The sequence below is a fragment of the Schistocerca serialis genome, chromosome 1 (assembly GCF_023864345.2).
Source record: "Schistocerca serialis cubense isolate TAMUIC-IGC-003099 chromosome 1, iqSchSeri2.2, whole genome shotgun sequence".
Classification (NCBI taxonomy): Eukaryota; Metazoa; Arthropoda; class Insecta; order Orthoptera; family Acrididae; genus Schistocerca; species Schistocerca serialis.
In genome coordinates, this window is record NC_064638.1 from 235,939,627 (window position 1) to 235,961,255 (window position 21,629).

Genomic DNA, 21,629 nt, shown 5'->3' on the forward strand with positions numbered 1-21,629 from the left:
GCATATGAGAGGACAGCGTATCAAGTTGTACTGGAACCTCGCCTTAGCGGACCAGAGTCTTGTGGCCTGGTTAGTTTCGTTCGAGGGAGGAGGTGAGAGCGGCAGGAGCAGCAGGGTACGCACCTGAAGACGACGCTCGGCGACTCGGGGCGGTCGTGGTTGCGTGCGCGGTACATGATGGCGGCGAGCGGCGGGCCGCGCAGGTTCATCTCGACTCGCGCGCGCACGAACAGGTACATCATGCACAGCAGCGGCAGCACGTACCTGCAACAGGGGCGCGCCGCGTTCAGCAGTCGTACTCCTTCCTGGAACTGCGTGACATCAAAACACAATGTCCGTCAAGAGCAGTTTCCCTTTCCAGACAGACCGCATCGTTTGCATACTTGTACCTTCAAAAATTCCAACTGTTATTAAAAAGAACTCTTAAGTATAAATACGTTCATCGTAATTTTTCGCTTCATTTCTTGGTAAGGAGAAAAAGTGTGACTGAATCAGATGAACAACATTGTGGAGCATAATAGAGGACTCACACACTCACTGGTCATACCGGACTCGAGAGTCCATTACCGCAGCAACGTATTTTCGCCATCTGTCCCTGTGTTGGGCTATTTCCTTCCATTCACCTTCAATACCTAGGCTCCTCAAATCAGCCTTCACATTGTCCTCCCATCTACGCCTCGGTCTCCCCCCAGGACGTTTTCCCTCTAAGTGCCCTACCAGTACTCTGCGCACTTCCCTGCCCTCATGCATTCGAGCTACGTGACCCGCCCATCGCAGCCTACGTGATTTAATAATACTGATTATGTCAGGGCTTGAACAGAGTTCGTGAACCTCTTCGTTATGCAGTTTTCGCCACTGTCCACTAATGTCATCCCTTTTTGATCCGAAAATTTTCCTCAGAATTTTGTTTTCAAATAGTCGAAACGGCTTTCCATTTTGCACAGTGAGAGACCAAGTCTCACACCCATAAAGCATAACTGGTAGAACAATAGTTTTGTATTTTCTAATCTTTAAATTCCTAGGCAATACCCGTGATGAAAGTAATCTATTCAGTGAGAAGTAGCACGCATTTCCCGCCCGTAATCTCTTCTTCAGTTCGGATTCAATCTCGTTTCTCGAAGTGATGTCCACGCCTAGATACTTAAATGTGTTCAATTTTTCAAACTGCATATCGCCAACTCTTAATATTTCCTGATCTACTGCTGTTGGCATTCTAGTAGTAACCAGGTATTTAGTTTTGTCTTCACTTATTCTTGGACCTACATCTTCACTAGCCTTGATTAACGCATTCGCTTTTGCTGTTACAGATTCTTTCCTATCGCTAATGATGTTTAGATCATCTGCATACCCTAATATCTTAATATTTAGATTTAACTCCACACCCTCTCAATTATCTGCTGCCATTCGTACAATATATTCTAGGACTAAATTAAAAAGTAGCGGAGACAGGGCATCTCCCTGCTTAAGTCGGTTCTTTATTACAAATTCTTCTGACTCCGATTTCCCCAAGCGTACTCTACCTTTTGCGTTTTTCAAAATCGCTTCTATATGTCTCACGCACTTCTTTGGTATTACAACTTCCAAAAGAATTCCGTACAATTTTTATTGCAATACTGAATCATATGCTTTTGTAAAATCTATGAAAAGATTATGAACTGGTTTATTGTATTCACATTTATTTTCCAAAATTTGACGCAGGGTGAATATTTGGTCTATATTTGATCTGTTTCTCCGAAAGCCAGCTTGGTAATCCCCCACAATTTCACCTGCGTATGGTGTAAGCCTGCTTAGCAGAATATTCGAGAAAATTTGGAACATACTGGTAATAGAGATATCCCTCTATAATTACTACAATCCATTCTGTCGCCCTTCTTAAAAATTGGGATCAGTATCGACTCCTGCCACTCTTCAGGTATCATCTCTGAGTTCCATACTTTAGTTATCACATTGTGAACTACTTCCACCAATTTCTGTCCCCCATTTTTAACTAATTCTGCAGTTATGCAATCTGATCCTTGTGCTTTATGGCTTTTCAATTTGTTGATTGCATCTCTTACTTCCTTTAACGTTGGCTCAGGTATCTGGTGTTCTCTGTATGTATTTCGTACGCCTGCTCATTTCCTGCTTCCTGGTGTACATTTAATAGATGCTCAGTAACAGAAGACTATACCAACTAATCTAATTAGCTACATGATTTTTTTTTAATTTATGGTACAACTAGTTTCGCTGCGTTAGAGCTACATCATCAGAGATGCAGATTTATTTCATAATTTATTCCAAGCGATAGGCAGAAGATACACAACATTCTTTGTCCAATTGTGATAAAACTGTTTAAACGTCAAGAGCTTAGCTGTCCAGTTTAAAATAGACCAGAATTTAGGGAACATCATCCCGACACAGAATAACTAAGGCTTAAAGTCGTCGTAACAACACTGAGGTCTGCAGTAACTACTAGGGATGGCGTTTATCGCTGAAACAATCGGTTTTCGGTTATATCGTTTTTTTCCACTCCAGTTTAACGGCCAGCTAAAACCACTCAACCACTTTCTCAAATAACCGATTTTCGGTTTTTCATTGCTGTTATTTCCTCTAATGAACGTGGAACTCGAAAAAAGACTGAAAAATTTTGACACTCCATGTTCCAATGTACATAAAATACAATATTACATGAAATAGGGAAATAAAAGAAAATTTAGTCCGTCCATCGTTCGCTGATTTTCTAGAAAAGTGATAAGTGGTTGAATACTACATAAAATCGGTAGTATCTCCTATTTACTCTTATTTTCTGAAACTGCTCAAAAATCATGTTGCAATCGGCAATCATGCCATTATTTGGACATTAAGAATGGTCAGTGATAAAGGGTAAAAACTGTGATTCAAGAACTATGTTTCTCACGTCAGTTTGTCCGTTTTCAAGGGGTACAAGCAGATAAATGCATAATATCCAAACACATGCAGCACATAAGCTATTTTTTATTTTTATTGTGTGTTGTGAACGAATTGTTATGTTTTTAATTTATTGCTGTAACCAATTTCCTTCCTCCTTTATCATTTCATAGAAATGGGAGACAAAGCCTTGTACATGCGTACCTTATAAAGCCACAACAAACGGCGACAGAGACGTTGTCTCAGCAATGCTGTACCAATTCTTGTGCCATGGTTTTGTTTCTGTCTGAATTATTAAAATAGCACAGATCGCGTTTCTCATTTTCTATAATGACGTAATATTTCAAACCAATACAAATTTTATCAATAAAAATTACTACGTTTTCTAAAAAAAAGTTTTACTTAAAAATGAAATGTTTTAGCACACCTGCTATGGCCTAGTGAGATTTCCGGTTATTAGTAAAAGATAAAGAACACATGTTACAATCGAGATCAAACAAATATCGAGAAATACGGTTATTCAGAATTCAGAATGTCGGTTTTAATCTGTCGGTTTTTCCCATCACCTGACCACCTAGTTCGTCTAGTAGGTCACTGCGGACCTCATGTCATGCCTTACTTTTATTTTATCGGGGTGATGTTTCGTGGATTCTGGACTATTGTAAACTGGAGTACTGACCTCTTGACGGTTAAACAGTTTTATCGCAACTGGATAAAGAATGCTGGGTCATCTTTTGGAGTAAATAATGAAATAAATCTGTATAACCGAAGATATGACTTTAACGCCGTGAAACTACGTAGTTGGGTGGCAAATAAAGATTTATCACACATCTGAAGCGGTCTTACTCATCATGGTTCAATTCAACAGCTGTGGATGACCACAATACAAAATTTGCTATAAACTAATTACTTCTGTGAAACCTATGGGCTAAAGAACCTAATACTGACAATAAAAAGCAAACATTGAAACTAACAATTTATTTGAACAAATCCAGGTGCTTTATTAGCGGAATATTTAATAGTTGCTTCAGTTCATTCGACGAATACTTTACAATGTGAAACTTACGAACGCTTAGCTTTATTGCATGCGTATCAAAAATAGCAACCATGTCATCCTTACGTAGATACAAAGAAAGTTGAGGCCACATTCGCAGAAGGTAAGTACTGACTTCCGGAGAAAAACCTAAATTACAGAGGAACGAATGCGTAACTTTTCTTAAATATACAGAAAGGTTTTGGTGAAAACGTGAAGAAAACAGGAAAAAAGTATAGAGATCAACTGATACCGAAACTTTACAAAAACGGCACACGTGTTTCTGGTGGAACTCGACGGAAGAAGAAACAGCTTCAGAAAGGGCTCGACAAAGGCTGTGCTTCGTTATTGGCACTCTTATTAGCATCTAACAGTTTATATATGGCACATAAATGTATCGCAGAACTGTTAGAGATACTTGTAGAAAAAATTTGGAAATTTGTAGTAAGTTCCTGTTTGACCAAACTGCTGAGGTCATCGCGGGGCCGCGCGATCCGTGGCAAGGCGCCCAAGACCGCACGCCTACCCCACGTGGCGTGTAGATACAAATATCAGAAGAACTGATGTGCTGAGAAATATTGACAACATGTAGTAGCTGTTTTAATTGAAAATGAAGACCTTGAAGCCACGTAAAGAAAGAAAAAATAGAATCGGGTTCTGTGAAAAGAATAAAAACGAATGTAAAACAAAGGAGCCATTTTTTGCCAAAAGGTGGGAAGAAGCTAAATACAGAGCACTTGCAAGTAACAAGCTACTGTGACAAGTTTACTAATTTACTTATGTAGGGGGCAAGATCACTCGAGATGTACGAAACAAAGAAGAAGTGAGAAGTAGAATGGCACAAGTAAAAATTGCCTTCAATAATAGTAATAATAATAACAATAATTACAATAATATGTTAATTACATTGGTTCACTGTTCCATTGTTTTATTCACTGTGAGTGAAAACACACATGACACTGGTGTAATATTCTACAATATTATTCTCTTTGGTAAACTCATTTTTGGCTGTTACCCAATAATTAGGTAAAAAGATAAATACGTATGGCTGTGAAATTGTTGTAGCATCAAGGATTTCATTTACAGAGCATCTCAGTTCGGTTCCAAATATGACAATTGTTAATGTAAGATTTAGGACTAAAAAAAAAAACAAACAGTTAACTCAGTAAAAATGCGATGCAAAAGCTACTGAACTTAGATGCAATATGCAACAGATTAAGTAATGAACCATATAACAAATTTCAACAATTTTTTTGACAAGAAAATAAATTAAACAATAAACTTTGGTGAAATGTTCAAAGTGAGTGGCTAAACAAATTAATCTTGTCTTTCACAGGTCCAGTATAAAAAACAGATAAGATACAGAAGTGAGATTAAGAAAGTAAGTGAAGCAGCTGTGATTATACAAACTAAGAGCAAATCAAGCTATAGTAGTTTAAGTAAAGGAAAAATATGGCATGTGAGGAGAAGATTATTTACCATACGGTCTGGCTGGGATCATGAGTAGTATCTCAAGTTATAAGTGGCGAGTAAGGGGGCTGTGTCTGATTATTCAGTGCTAAGAGTGGGCAAATGGTCATACGTTTACAAATTTCCATTATTTAAAGATAATTAACGTTCCTCTCTTGATGGATGTGATGTAGGGCTTTTCAAGAATATGGCCTTCTTTAAGCAGGTGGTCTGCAGAAGTAGAGTCTCCTTTTCTAAGTTCGCAGCTTTGTGATGTTTCTTCAAGCAGATGCATATTGCCATGTCAGATTGACCTACATAGGAATTGCCATAACTACAAAAGATGTAGTATATTCCACCCTATTCCATAGCTGAAGTGTTACGTTTAGTAACGACCAAAAAGTGATTATTAGTATAATGGGTTTGCTTATAATTAACTCTTCTGCTACCAGTCACGATTTTATTTATTTACTTTTCATACGACGCGTTTCGGGAAATGGTTCCCATTGTCAAATGGGTTTTTTGTGTGTATTGTGCCATTTCTATGTGATGTTGTCGATGTTTGAGTGTCTGCTTCATTTCGTTGACTTTACTGCAGTATATAAGAAACATGCAATTTTTAGTTGGCTATCGATCTTTTTGTAAAGTTAGTGGCGAAATTTAGAAGAATTTGTACTTAACAGTTTTCTTATGGTTGATTTGTGCAGAGCCTCATACACACTAAACATCACACACTACTTTCTGTAGCATTTAAACATCGAAAATATCGTACATAAACAAAACAATTACGAAGATGTTCCTACAAAATAGTCAACAGAGATAACATTATAGGTCTTCCACAGAATATGATCTGTTTTTGTAGAGAGGTTATTTATCTTAACGCTTTGGATAATAATTTACTTATATCGACTTTACAATTGTGCTTGTTCCTGTGTGTGACTATTTTTATTTAAGTATACTATCGAAACATCTGAAGCAATCCACTGACTCACTTCCAAGATTTTCGTTTAATATTTTACCTTCATATTTTCTGTAATGTGAATATATCTCCAGTTCCTTTAGCAAATCCATTTTATGTCGTTTATTTAGTCGGTGGAGTACTTTTGACATTTTGCTCCATTTTTCCAAATGGGTGTCCTGTATTATGTACGTGTGTTGCTATGGCTGATTTAGTGTGTCTGTTGTGTGTGTATGCTTTAATGTCCTCTTTGTACGCGGTGTTGAAATTTCGGCCTATTTGTCCTAGGTAGAACATGGAGCATTCCCGGCATGTTACCTTGTATATACCATTTATAATGGATCAAAGCATGTGACTATTAGTGTTGTGCCCTTAAAATCATGTTTTAAGGTTTCTGAATTTAAGCTCCCTGGCACATTCAGAGGGACTTAGAAAAGAAAGCATGCCCCATTTATTGAGGTCTTGAGATTTTAGGTTGTTCTCTACCCTGTCCTCGACCTCTCTCAGAAAAATTATTGAAATTTGTTATACAGTTTTGTTTTAATGTGTCACATATTTTATCTAAGTTCAATAGTTTTTCATCACATTGTCAATAAAATTATTCCTCTCGTTGTAGCCCAAAATCAAAAATTAACCGTTGCTATCTTTGGAAACGAACTGATGTGCTCTGTAGATGCACTATTTCGGCTATTTTAAAATCTTTGATACAACACCACTTTCACATCCACACGTGTTTTATCTTCGTATATAATGATGGCGGAACAGCTGAAATCGGTTTGTAAAAGGGAATAATAAATATTGTAAAATATGAGACCAGTGTCGTGTGTGTTGTCGTTCGTAATATAAGGTATGTACCTCAAAAACATCTTACAAATCAGAGGTGCTCAATGGCTGTGCGATCTGTGCTCTGGCGACTAAGGAAAGATTGCATTATTTTGAGATGTTGTGCTAAAAAGTATCTTAAAAAATAAATACACTGAACACAAACGACTATGTGCTTAAAAGAGAGGGAGAGTAAATTATGGCACACTGTTGTAACAAGAAAACAATGGATTACTAATTGCCTACAGAGATATGCGAGATTCCTAAAACCAACAATAGAGCGATGTGCCAATGAAAAAAGAAGTAGAGGAAGATCACATCTGAAATATTTAGATCAATTATAAAAGATTTCGGCTTTAACTCCTACTCAAAAATGAAGAAGAGAGCAGAAAGACGCTTTCGCTGGAGATCTGTAGGCAGAGTACTGCCAACCCATACTCGCATTTAGAACTCAAGAAAGACGATTTCTTTTGTTGTAAACGGTTTCCCTAGAAACTGTTATCCATGAGACCATAATAAGAAGGGATGGATGATTCAGTAGGCACTGACTTCGTGGCTCATTTTGTTAAGTGTGATAGCAGTTAACTTGGGTAATCCAGTGAAGACCTATGACTTCATCTGAGACATCGTCAGTACCCATGTGGTTCTCAGGAATACTGGCGGTGTAGGGTCCATTATGTTCGAGAAGTCTTCCATCTAATTGTTAGAGACTTTGGAAATGTTGATTCTTCATCGCCCAATCAGAAAGAAGGGTGTTTACTGAAATACCACACTGCTTTTTCGCCAGAGAATATATTTTGCAGTGTAAGGTATCGCTTGGCCTTGCCTACATTTTTTATGGTTACAAAAAATTCCCCTGAGCTGTTGTGTTTGTACACTACAAAAGCTAATTTATTAGATAAAATAAAATATTTAATTCACAAAAAAAACTCCTGTCCACGAGCTGATAATAAGGAGGATAGTTGTTTAAGTAGGTAATGGCTACGTGGCGCATTTTGTTAAGCGTAAGAGCAAATATTTTCAGCTTTAAACACTCCTTGGTCTTAAACCCCATACGGTTTTAGGAATTATTTTTGAAGCTTCAAGTAACCAAATGCTTTATTGTCCGTTGGCTCAGAAAGCAAGTTCCATTGAAGATTACACGATAGCTGGTTGGATGAGCTAGATTCTTTGTCGAAGAAAGGTAAGATTGCATTTTGTGACTTCACTGAAGTGGAAACTCTATGTAAGAAGGCGAGATTGCACAACAGTTCAGGCTGGCGTGCTAGTGTTCAGCTGTGTGCAATAGAAAGCGGCTTTCGAAGTGATGTAATATGCGATGCTCGAGTTGCAATACCACAGGCTACATTTTTTTCAAAATTAATGTAGTCCATACGCTTACTCATTCCGGAACACCTTCTACTGAAGAGGAGCACAGCGCTGAAGACACTGGACTCACGTTCAGGATGACATAGGTTTAAATTCTTGCTCTGCCATCCACATATAAATTTTTTGTGGGTTCCCTAAATCACTGAAATAGAATAACGGGGATGTTACTTTCAAAAGCGCATACCCATTTTGTCTTTCCTCTTTTCTCGAATCAGAAATCTGGTTTAGTCTCCCATGACCTTTAGTTTAGTCCTAATCTTCCTTTGCCTTAATTTATTTTCATTTATTTATTTCTTGCTTCCGTTTCTGTCATAAAGATATCCTCAGAAATTTTACAGCGATTTCAGAGTCCAAAAGCGTATAACAAATGATGTAACTGAATATGATCCAATTTCTAATTTAACACGCATTTTCTTTGATGCACTCGCATTCAAAGTGAGATTTTTGACGAAGTAATCTGCGCATAGTTTTATTTGCATCCATTACTGGACCACGAATTACAATATTCTCTACCGCTGTACGAATTAGTTAATACGACACAAGTACATTCACAACTTAATGTGGTACCCTAACTCGAAACTCAAGGTACATGCTATTTACAAACACACACACACACACACACACACACACACACACACACACACACACACACACACACACACACATATATATATATATATATATATATATATATATATATATATATATATATATATATATGGCTTAAACAACGAATGGATAAATCGTTCAAGACATATTCTGACTGTGACACGATATCACCTTACCATTAGAACCAAGTCAGAAAAATTGTTGGGACTATAGCAGCGCTTCGTGCCTCTCTGATACTAAGCAAATTATCCTTTTAATTTTCCAAACAGTTTTCTCCGCGACAAAACTGTTTGCAGGGTCGCACAGATCTATGTTCCTGTTCACATCGCAGTTTGAGACTGTATGCGGTTAAGATTTGCTTGTCACATTTCGGAAGAATCCTGTGGAACTATAGTGGAATGAGCTAGTTATGGAACTTCATTCTTATATAATACCGGAAAAGTAATGTTAATGGCTTTTGTAACATCATCAAGCACAGAAATCGGCATACATAATGAAATATAGCTCTTTCTCATGCTTACATCTCTCAGTAACCTTGCCTCCCGTAATTTTGGCTAGATTCTTTAAAGCCCTTGCAGACGTATACCAATAACTAAAACTTTCGATTGACTTTGAGTCTTGATATCCTTTTTTGACTCTGTAAAAAAAAATTGTTTTCCAAAACGGTCAATTGCTATTGACATTACGCCCGTTTACTAGAACTTTTGTTTTCCGCTTATTCCCTGAAATTCCTAGTTCGATATAATTACAGTCAAATGAAATCTTAATCCGTACTAAAATTATCAATATTGTTTTTGGAAATCAGTCTCACGTAAAGAAATGCAAACTATTTAATATCTTCAGCTAGCAGACCAGGCTGATTCAGAGTTCAGCGCGTCAAAATACTCGTAAACCAAAGCATATATGACATGTGGACTTAAAATCACAAAAATTTCATATATAGTTGGGTTTGATATGGTTTAAATCATTGATATTTTCAATGAAGATACTGTACCCACTAGATGTTTTATGGTAAGATTGGTAGTGACCACAAAAAATTGAATGTCAAATCGAAGTCGTACACAGTCCTTCGATTTGTATCGAAACAGCTACTCCCGTCAGCTACTGCTCTGATAGGGTTCTGAGAGTGAACGATTAATACTTGTTGTGATAGAGCAGGGGATAACACAAAGACGTAAGAGATCATTTACAAATCATACTTATTACTACAAATTACATGCCATTGAAATGAAGCATAACATGAAACAATGAGTACTCTCTGACTGCCTCAGGCCTATTGCCCACAACGTCATTTGATCGTCTAACTGTAAGAGGCTAATCAGGAAGGCGCCTGTATTTCGAAACAAATGACAAATTTTTTCATGGGATTTAAAAACTTCTTCCATGTTTCGGAGGTGAAACCAATCCAACGCAGGGGGGCAGGCTGCTAACGATCCATGTACACATATATAGACACACTGATGTTCTTATAAAATAAGAAATAATTGGTAAGATTAAGGAATATAACGAAGTATAACAATAAGTCTCGAAAACATAATATTATCCTTTACAGATTCAATATAAGACACTAGAAGGAATTAATACAACATCTAAGGACTTCCAGTGTGAGGGTATGAAGGTTTCAGTTGCGTACGACTTCCTAGGGAAGGCACTGTTCGAACAAAGATGGAACGTTAGGGTTTAACGTCACATTGTCAACGAGGTCATTAAGACGCAACGGAGATTCAGGTTATGGAAAGATATCTACGAAAATCGAACATATCTTTTTAAAACAACCATTCCGGTATTTAGCTCAAGCGATTTGGGGCGTAATCACGGAAAGTGATGGGTAGACGGGGATTTGAACCATCGTTATCACGGATGCGAGTCCAGTGCCTTACCAGTGCGACTAATTGCTCGTTTCATATCAGGAATATAGGGGTCAGACAAAAGTATGGAAACACCAAAAACAAAAAACAGTGTAGAAAAACAGCTTCCAGCCGCCTCAGAGTGGATAATTACTGGTTCGATAGTGACCAAAATGGTACTGAAACAGAGGATGACAGACTAAAGGCCGCAATACTAAATGTCTTTTTCCAAAGCTGTTTCACTGAGGAAGACCGCACTGTAGTTCCCTCTCTATATTGTCGCACAGATGACAAAATGGTAGATATCGAAATAGACGATAGAGGGATAGAGAAACAATTAAAATCTCTCAAAAGAGGAAAGGCCGCTGGACCTGATGGGATAACAGTTCGATTTTACACAGAGTCCTCGAAGGAACTTGCCCCGCTTCTTGCAACGGTGTACCGTAGGTCTCAAGAAGAGAGTAGCGTTCCAAAGGATTGGAAAAGGGCACGGGTCATCCCCGTTTTCAAGAAGGGACCTCGAACAGATGTGCAGAACTATAGACCTATATCTCTAACGTCGATGAGTTATAGAATTTTGGAACACGTATTATGTTCAAGTATAACGACTTTTCTGGAGACTAGAAATCTACTCTGTAGGAATCAGCATGGGTTTCGAAAAAGACGATCATGTCAAACTCAGCTCGCGCTATTCGTCCACGCGACTCAGAGGGCCATAGACACGGGTTCCCAGGTAGATGCCGTGTTTCTGGACTTCCGCAAGGCGTTCGATACAGTTCCCCACAGTCGTTTAATGAACAAAGTAAGAGCATATGGACTATCAGACCAATTGTGTGATTGGATTGAAGAGTTCCTTGATAACAGAACGCAGCATGTCATTCTAAATGGAGAGAAATCTTACGAAGTAAGAGTGTTTTCAGGTGAGCCGCAGGTGAGTGACGTAGTACCGTTGCTATTCACTATGTACGTAAATGACCTTGTGGATAACATCGGAAGTACACTGAGGCTTTTTGCGGATGATGCTGTGGTATATCGAGAGGTTGTAACAATGGAAAATTGTACTGAAATGCAGGAGGCTCTGCAACGAATTGACGCATGTTGCAGAGAATGGCAAGTGAATCTCAATGTAGACAAGTGTAATTTGCTGCGAATACATAGAAAGAAAGATCCTTTATCTTTTAGCTACAATATAGCAGGTCAGCATCTGGAAGCAGTTAATTCCATACATTATCTGGGAGTGATTTAAAATGGAATGATCATATAAAGTTGATCGTCGGTGATGCAGATGCCAGACTGAGATTCATTGGAAGAATCCTAAGGAAATGCAATCCGAAAACAAAAGAAGTAGGTTACAGTACACTCGTTTGCCCACTGCTTGAATATTACTCACCAGTGTGGGATCCGTACCAGATAGGGTTGATAGAAGAGATAGAGAAGATCCAACGGAGAGCAGCGCGCTTCGTTACAGGATCATTTAGTAATCGCGAAAGCGTCACGGAGATGATCTTTCCAGGAGAGACGCTCAGTAGCTAGGTAAGGGCTATTGTTGAAGTTTCGAGAACATACCTTCATCGAGGGGTCAAGCAGTATATTGCTCCCTCCTACGTATATCTCGCGAAGAGACCATGAAGATAAAATCAGAGAGATTAGAGCTCACACAGAGACATACCGACAATCTTTCTTTCCACGAACAATACGAAACTGGAATAGAAGGGAGAACCGATAAAGGTACTCAGGGTACCCTCCGCCAAACACTGTCAGGTGGCTTGTGGAGTATGGATGTAGATGTAGATACAGATTGGGTTTTCAAGGATATCTTATACCATCATTTGTATGAAAGCATGGCGTCTGTTCTTTCGGACAAGTCTGATGAGTAGGAAGTGTGGGGGAGAAAGGAAAGGAAAGAGAAGGGACTATTGATATCAGCTGCGGGAGTCACCAAGTAGAGAGCATGTAGGACATGATGGACAGGGATTGCAGATATGTTGCGCTATGTGGGAATATGGGTCGGCCGATAGGCGTGTCGAGGTACACTGTGTACGGGTGGCACAGTGGTTAACACAACTACCTGGTAAGCAGGAAATACCAGATTCAAATCCTGACTTGGGAGACATTTTTGCTCGTTGTCGCTGATGCTACACATAGTCCTGATGCAGCTGATATCAATATTTCCTCCCCTTTCGTTTCATTTCTCCCCCTCCTCCTCCAATTTACGTAATTTTTATACCATCATTGCTGCAAAATAGTGTCAACTTCAGGTAATGTGGAGGTGGACGGAGATCAAGCACCCTTCTCTCTAAAATTGACCACAAAGGCTCAGAAATATTGAGATCAGATGACTGTGGCGGCCTTGGAGACTGATCGTCGTGCTCACAAAACTAGTCCTGGGCGATGCGGGTTCTGTCGCCTTGGACCACGGCATCCTCTTTGGAGATCAAACACTTTACTATGAGATGGACCTTGTGAGCCAAAATGGTCACATATTCCTTAGCAGTAACGCGACCATGCAAAGTAACCATGTCACCTGTGGAATCCATGATGTGACTGTCCAGATCATCTCCAATGATCTCTCTCTCCTTCCCTACTCCCCCCCCCTCCTCCCCCCCCCCCTCCGCCCCATGTTTCACCGGACATTAACTTTCTCAGAAATTAGAAACAATGTGAAAAAATACTCACCCGACCTAATGACATTCTTCCATTGTTCTGTAGTCTAGGTTTTATAGCTTCGGCATCAAATTTTTATGGTACGGGAATTTCCATCACTAATCAGTGGCTTTGGGATTCCAGATTGTCCTGCAATTTCCACCTCATGGAATACACTCCGTCTTGTTTTGGTCATTCAGTTTTCAAGCGACTTTTCTAGCTGTGGCCCTCTTATTTATCTTCGTGATCCTCTTCAATGTCTGTCCGTCACGATCATTCAACATTCAATTCCGTCCGCCTGTTGACTTAGTAGATAATGTCTTTCTGTTTCCCCTGTATGCGGCGTAACTCTTCGATATGGTGCCTCTTGACATATCAAACACTTTGGCTAATTTGGTGACGAAACCGCCCACCACACAAAGCACCAACTTTCGAATGCACTGAGCTCCGATATAATGCACTCACAACTACACATGCACTCAGACATACACTCATCGTTATCAAATTTTTGAACCACTCTTTATAATTTTCGTCCTGCAACCGTTTCTCACGAAACGAACTTAGGTATCATGTCTTCACTTCGTTGTTATTATTCACTGTTCAGAATTATGAAAGCTAGTCTACTGATGTCCGCCGCTGGTGGTCTCGCGGTAGCTTTCTCGCTTCCAGAACACGGTGTCCCGGGTTCAATTCCCGGCGGGGTCAGGGATTTTCATCGGTCCCGAGAGGACTGGGTGTCGTCTTCATCATCATCATCATCATTCATCCCCATTATGGTCGGAGGAAGGCAACGGCAAACCACCTCCATTAGGACCTTCTCTAGTACGGCGGCGCAGATCTCCCGCATCGTTCCCCTACGCTCTGTCAAGAAGCATAGAACTTTATTTCCATTTCCAGTCTACTTATGCACGATCCGAGTGTTCCAACTGATAACTCAAAATGAACGAACATACAAAGTCGACATTGCCAGCTGACACCTGGCTGCAACTAGTCAGTGTTTCTTTAATAATGTGGCAGCCGAATATTATAGATGTTGCAGTGAAAATTTATCGGAATAACAATAGAAACGTAGCGTTTTGTTACAATAAGAACAAAGTTATTTAAAATGATTAAAGGGTAAGGTCACATTGTAGGCCAAAGATTAAAGCCATTTGTCCGTATACCCGGCGAATTCCCTGGGCACGCTGGGTGGCTCTCGGAGATCTGGTAATCCTAGTTACTTTGGACTCAAGTGAGGCGAATTTTGTGGCTAGGACGTTAATGTGAGTTCACTATCATGCTCATCGAAGAATGCAGCACGACACTCGAAGATTCTATCGTTGTCGAGAAAATCATGAAGTATGAAGGGACGCAAATGGCCCTCAGTAGTATTCACGTAGACTACAGATCTCACGGTGCCTTGAACTAGCATTTCAAGTTCCATGGAAGCCTAGGGAAATATCCCCCATAGCATAATAATGACCCCATGGGCCTGCGTCCGTGGCGCAGTGGATGTTTCGAGCAGCCTTTGGTCTGAATGACGACATATTCAGACACGACCATCAACCTGGTGTAACATGAAACGTGATTCACTAGACGATGTGACACATTTCCATTGATCTTTGGCCCAGTCTCGATAACCCATTGCACTGGTAACTGACGATGTCATTGCGTCAACTTGGGAATACATGGGCGTCGCAAATACTTGTCCATACCAAAGCATTGCTGTATGTCGCCAGACCTATCGCAGATCGCTGAGATCGGTATCTATCGTGCTTTACGGAGGGGAAAAGCCTCCAACCTCTACATTCTGTGATGAGGTGCAGACATCGAACACCTTGTCGTCCATACATGGTTTTAGCCTGCTGGAGTGGCCGAGCGGTTCTAGGCGCTACAGTCTGGAACCGCGCAACCGCTACGGTCGCAGGTTCGAATCCTGCCTCGGGGATGGATGTGTGTGATGTCCTTAGGTTAGTTAGGTTGAAGTAGTTCTAAGTTCTACGGGACTGATGACCACAGATGTTAAGTCCCATAGTGCTCAGAGCCATTTGAACCAACCATACATGGTTTCATTCTTTCTTAAAAATCTTTCCATGTATGTTTACTACAGTAACGCGCTAACAACGGATCGTCTACACATCTTCCGGGATACTCGTTCCCAGGCGCCAAGCTATAATGGATTTGCCTTTGTCGAAGTCAGTTGTGACAGTGGATTTCCAGTTTTACGCCCTGTGGTTGCTGGAACGATTCCCCAATGGTCTCGTCTCCACTTTTTTCCTCAGTTCGTAACGTTGATACAACCATTGACATTGACTGTACTGGAATACTCTCAGCAGGCAATTCTACTTCAGCTTAGTGTGTTGGACACAATATAGTCCTTCCTTCTCGACAAGTCCACCATTACGTATGCACGTGCAACGTGAGTTGCCCGTTAGATATGTCATTCACTCAATTTTTGAGACGCACAAGTGTTTTGTTGAAACAGTTTATCTTCGTCTACATCTATACTCTGTGAATCACTGTAAAGTGTGTGGCATGGGGTACTTCTTATCGTACCTTATAGTAAGGTCTCACAGTTAGACACAGAGGAGAAAGAGTACATCGATGATTTGCACGACAGATAGAAAAGATATGATAAAGTATTAGGAGTATAAATGGCTGCCGATTGTGAAGGACGTAAGGGATCCATTATTAGAGCCAGAGTTTGACAAGTGTTGTAAAAGTTCTTGATCAAACAAGGCAGAAGGAGTACATAATAATACTTTGGAATATCTAGAATGATTGGGGGAAGTGGATAACAAACGATAATTCAAGTGAATATGTACAAGACAAGACTCTAATACTAACTATCGGATGTCTGAGTGTTCGAACGAGGAGTGCAAGCATGAAGTTCTTTGAACACTGCTATTGTGATCTTGGAAGACGGGAATACCCACAGGATTCTCGCTATGAAGATGTAGAAGTAAGGGCCAGATTTGGTTATCGAGAAAGTTGAAATGTACATCTTGGTTCGTGTTCAAGGTAACTTGGCTGAATGGACTCAGGTCATGGTATGTAAAACATCCCCAGAACATTCTCCGTCCCCAACTACAGTATTGGTTAAAAGCTTGATTGGGTCGTCGGTCTCAAGACCTGAATCATATATATGAAACGGGACAAAATCGCAACTTGTTGGAACGAACTACACGCTCTAGACAGCTGTTGTTCAGTTTCCATGTTATTTGGCTCGTTGAAAACATGCAGCTTTATGTGCTGCTGTGAGCCATGCCCTTTCGCTAGATAGTTGAGTTCGCTCGGGAATTAATTGAGATGGGTCTACGTCCCGAAAAGCACCAGTTCCTTTCGGATTTGAAAGCGACTGTCGTTGCCAGGCGCAATGCTCGTCTCCTATCGCTGTCGGTTAGGATCTTTTTATAGTCACTGCGCTTACGCCCAGGGGCATAAGTACAGTCATTGGTGGGGTTGTCATTCGTGCCGTTGTGTCAGGACCGTTACCGTTATGGACCTTCTTGTCACAACAAGACCCAATTTCGTCCCGATTTTGCAAAATACTTTTATGAGCTTGGCTCAAGTGCTGAAGTAACGCCGTTAGCGCAGCGCGTAAATGCAGTCTCAGTGGAATCAATCTCTCAGTGCCAGTTTAACTACAAGCTGACTTGCATGGAGTTTTATAAATACGTAGAAGGGAAAAAAAGCCTACTGAATAAGGTGACATCTTCCGAAAAATATGGTGTACCAACTAATTCTGCAGCAATGGGTTCCATGTGATTGTGTTGTAAATAAAAATTAATTTTATTAAATAAACTTTTTACTTTACTTCTACACGCCCATCTCAGAGTACCCTACGAGGTTCCAGCTATATGTAGCAATCCCAGTCATGGGGGCCCCGAGCTAAGTACATAAAATTCCCTCCCCTCTCCTGTTGCAAGTCTGCATCAAACCCACCACATTTCCAACTCAACAATGCGTCACCCACACTAGCCTTTCAGTCACCCCATCCTCCCTTCTCCTCTCGCACACACACACACACACACACACACACACACACACACACACACACACACACAGACTCCGTTACACTATTATCCTGGTCGCTCTTCTCGAATTTGAGACAAAAAGTGAAATAAGTTAGAAAAACTAAAAAAAGCCCGTTGTATCTTAAATACTTTGGTGAAGCGAGTATATTCTCAATAACTTTTTCTCGATTCATCCGTACACAAAATACCTACTGTACTTGACCCTGCTTCGTTGCACGTAACAACCATAAATGCAAAGTGTTTCTTCTGAGAATGTATCTTTTATTAATTAGTAAGACAATCTACTTACTCTCATAATTAAAATATTAAACCTGATTAAGTAAAAAACTGTGAATGTCACGAACGTGAAATAATGTCTAATACTATACTGCAAGACAAAACAAGAAGGACTAGATAATTTCAGAGAAATGGAAAAGTTCTGATAGACAAGTAAAACTATAAACTACTAATTAAATGCATTTGCTTGGTTATCGAAATCCTTGTCTTACTTAGTGAGTTTTTCCCCTCTCTTGCATGTGCAGTATATTCCATTCATTCAGAAAAATCCGTATTCCATACTATTTCATTTTCTATATAATTTATAAGAGCTTTACGTCTTCATCTGCAAATTGCGAATCATTGTAAAGTGTACATAAAAGTGTACATAAAAGTACTGTAGGTTTCTTTTTTATTCGCCGACGGAGCGCGGGCCTCTATACTCCTGTGCGGTATGTAGTTTCCACAATTTTGGCCGCACGCTCTCTGCGGAACAGGTGCGTAGGAAGCTGAAGAATATTTGTCGTTTCTGTGCTGGAAGGTCAGTATAGGTGTTGTCCAAACACTTTCTTGGGAGATGTACGACGCCTTGGTTCGAGCTCTGTGCAACGGGATATCCTCCTCCAGCATTAGTTTTCCTCAACAGCAGCTGTTGATACCAGTATTACTTTTCGAATGATGGACAGGTCAATATTGTCTCGATTGCTTTTCTGAAAACTTTCATATAATTTTGTACACAGTGTACTATATTTCAAGCTAAAATTTGTGAAAAGGAATTCCTTTACAAAATCTATAGTTAAATTTTTTTAGAAACATCTGAAATTACAAATTATTTGCACACTTAAAATTTCTTTTAATAATTACGAAATCCTGTAATGTTTAATATGTTTATTTCTGGATTCATTTATGAATAATTGAAAATAATAATGTAATGGAAACTAGCAGAAATTCATTTGATAAGAAAAATTGTAAACCCTTTGGAAAATATTATTGCTATTTCCGAAGATTGTAGGAGTCGTAAGCATTCCTCTGATGCGATCGGACGTATTTTTGTAATTTTGTGCGAACATTGTATTTCGGCTTTGTTAATGTGAAAAATCAAAATACTGTATGATATACTAAAACGTGAGAAATTACATTTACGTAAAAAAGATGCTGCAACATCAGTATTCAGATTTATTTAGTTCAAATCAACCGTGAGGACCCGATGTGAGATTTTCGGCTTCAAGAATCAGACCTCTAGACAAGAAGAATTGGGGCCGTCTCAACATGACAAGATAAGTGAACTAGAAAGTTTATTGCAATCTTCGAATCTTCGCTCCTCTCAAATCTTCATTAATTACTTGGACTAGACACCGTTTAATGTGGACAATAGACGGAAGTGGAAGGAGCGGAGAGATTACTCTGCTAGTTAAGATTTTTCGACACTTTCGTAACACCCTCCCTACAGTCAAACAAATCAGTGACCATTAGCGGCACCTTACTCCTACTGACAACACTTCTAAACCAGATGACCAGACCAGACTCATTGCAGAATGTAAATCTGCCTTAAAAGTAATTTTAACTTGGAAAAACAAAGCTCAGCTTTCGCTAAAGCTGTAGTTTCTGTTAGAAACTATAAATTAATTTCTCAGCAGTAGCTGTGCTGGAAAGATAAGGGTACTGTGATGAGGAAATGTAATTCCAAAACTTAATGGCTTCATTTTTAGGCTCTTCGTCATAGGTGATAGGTATGAAATAACATTATATTGTTACAGAATTGTTAATGGCTTCATTTTTAGGTTCTTCGTCATAGGCCGTAGATACGAAATAAGATTATATTGTTACGTACATGCGTTATAACATACTTCATTCATTATAACCATGTATTTGATTACGAACAAATGTTGTCAGTCACTGAATAAAAAAGCGATATTTTAAACTTAGTTACGCGCTTTGTCCTCCCCCCGCACTGAAAAGGCTCGTCGAAGTGGGTTTCTACTGCTGTGATTCGTTCCTAGGCAATTTACACTCAATGGTCTTTGTTTTCCGATGTTGAAAGTTTCGTCAAGTTATGGTAGCTAGCGGGGCGGACAAAAATGTGGAAATACCACGAGAAATGTGTGACTGAACATAAATGCAGACGCCTGCCAAGCCTCCAGTTTGTACTGTTCAATTTGACCACGAACGGCACCAGCGCAATGTTCTCAATACGCTGCAAGTGTCAGTCGTGGTCACAACTGTGGTGTGGCCCGAAGAACGAGATCGTATGTCGAAGTTGGTACCTAGTATCTGCTCGACATCCTCCAGAAGTAGATCTAGACTGGCTAGGCGCACTGCAGTGCCGACTCGAATGTTTATAGTGTTTTTCCGTGCGTCATATTTAAAATCAGAAATACGCAAAGCGAATATTATAAAAAAACCAACATAATATCTTCTTAAATTCTTGCCGAAACGGTTTTCTGCAGAAGACGGCAAAATTATTATGGTGTGAAACACCACCATTTTTACAATTCTCAAGATTTTGGTAATCAGTTATATCCACATATTTCCAGAGACTTCTCTGTAGCATCGAACTAAAAGTGAGGCATTAGTAAAAAAAGGGGCTTCTGCCGTACGCTGATGAAAAGCTACTAAGCGAATTAAACCAAATGTTCCCTTTCCGTTACGTTCAAAGGCTTCAAACAAGGGTAATAAAAACATTACCTGCTAGTTGTTACGTAACTCGGCAAAGGTAAGGGAAAATGTAAAGAAGTTCTTGATTTCTATGAAGGCGTAAACGAATGTGTAGAATCCATTACAAATAAACTGAAATCTGTTATATTGGAAAAAAAGTTTAACACTAAACAATGTAGTTTCATTTTCAGCCGACAATGCTAAAATTAATTTCTTTAGTCGTAAGTCCGTCTTTACTAGGGTAAAAGATGAAAACACAAACTTAATCAGAGATAATTGTTGTTGTCATATATTACATAACTGTGCTAAATTTGCAATCACGCTTCTAAACTATGATGTAGAAGGTCTAGTTATTAAATATATATTCAGAATTTTCTTCATCACCAATAATGCCGACGAACCAAAGCCATTTTGCGAGTTTCGGCAGCATGGCTATAGTGGAAATTGCGGCACACTGTTGTGCGATGGTTATCTTTGCAGTCAGCTGTGGAGCGCCTTGTTAAGATGTGGCGCCATTAATAGATGTATTATGTAGCACTGGTTGAAGAAAAAACAAACCCTCTAATCTGGAAATTTACTGATTCACTAATAGTACCACAGGGTTTTCTGTATTTTTAAACCAATTAGACTTCTGGAAACGTGAGAACATACTTTCCACTGGTGTTCATTACCTAGCGTTGATAGTGAAGAACAGAGGGTAGTGAGGAGGATAAGTGTTATGGATTTGAAGTTAACATGTCTTTGGAACATCTTATAGAAAAAGAAAAGAATATTCAAACTGTATTGGTTGATTGCCGTCTTTTGCATTTGTAATAAAAGTCTTATTATGACCAGACACGTTTTACTATATTCTACAACACCTACTGTGGCCATTGTAAGAATATGTTTTTTTCATCGTTATAGTGACCATTTAAGACGCTTTAAAATAAAAATAAACGCGTGTGGTCTTAACAGGATTTTTATGACAGTTGCAAAAGACGACGATAACCTATACGTCTAGGCAACTGCGGAAAAAAGACTCCGAAAAAAAAACATGTGAAAGAATATGTTTCTAAAAGACTGCTAACTTGTTTATAACAGATTATTAA

At 39.4% G+C, this 21,629-nt stretch overlaps 1 protein-coding gene across 1 annotated transcript in view; it reads right to left on the bottom strand.

Moving 5' to 3' along the window:
* Positions 1 to 21,629, bottom strand: part of LOC126461519 (substance-P receptor-like) — a 241,241-nt gene that overhangs the window by 78,145 nt on the left and 141,467 nt on the right. The window contains exon 4 of the mRNA XM_050096006.1: positions 124 to 264. Coding sequence (XP_049951963.1) covers positions 124 to 264 — 141 coding nt within the window. The remainder of the gene's footprint in view (positions 1 to 123; positions 265 to 21,629) is intronic.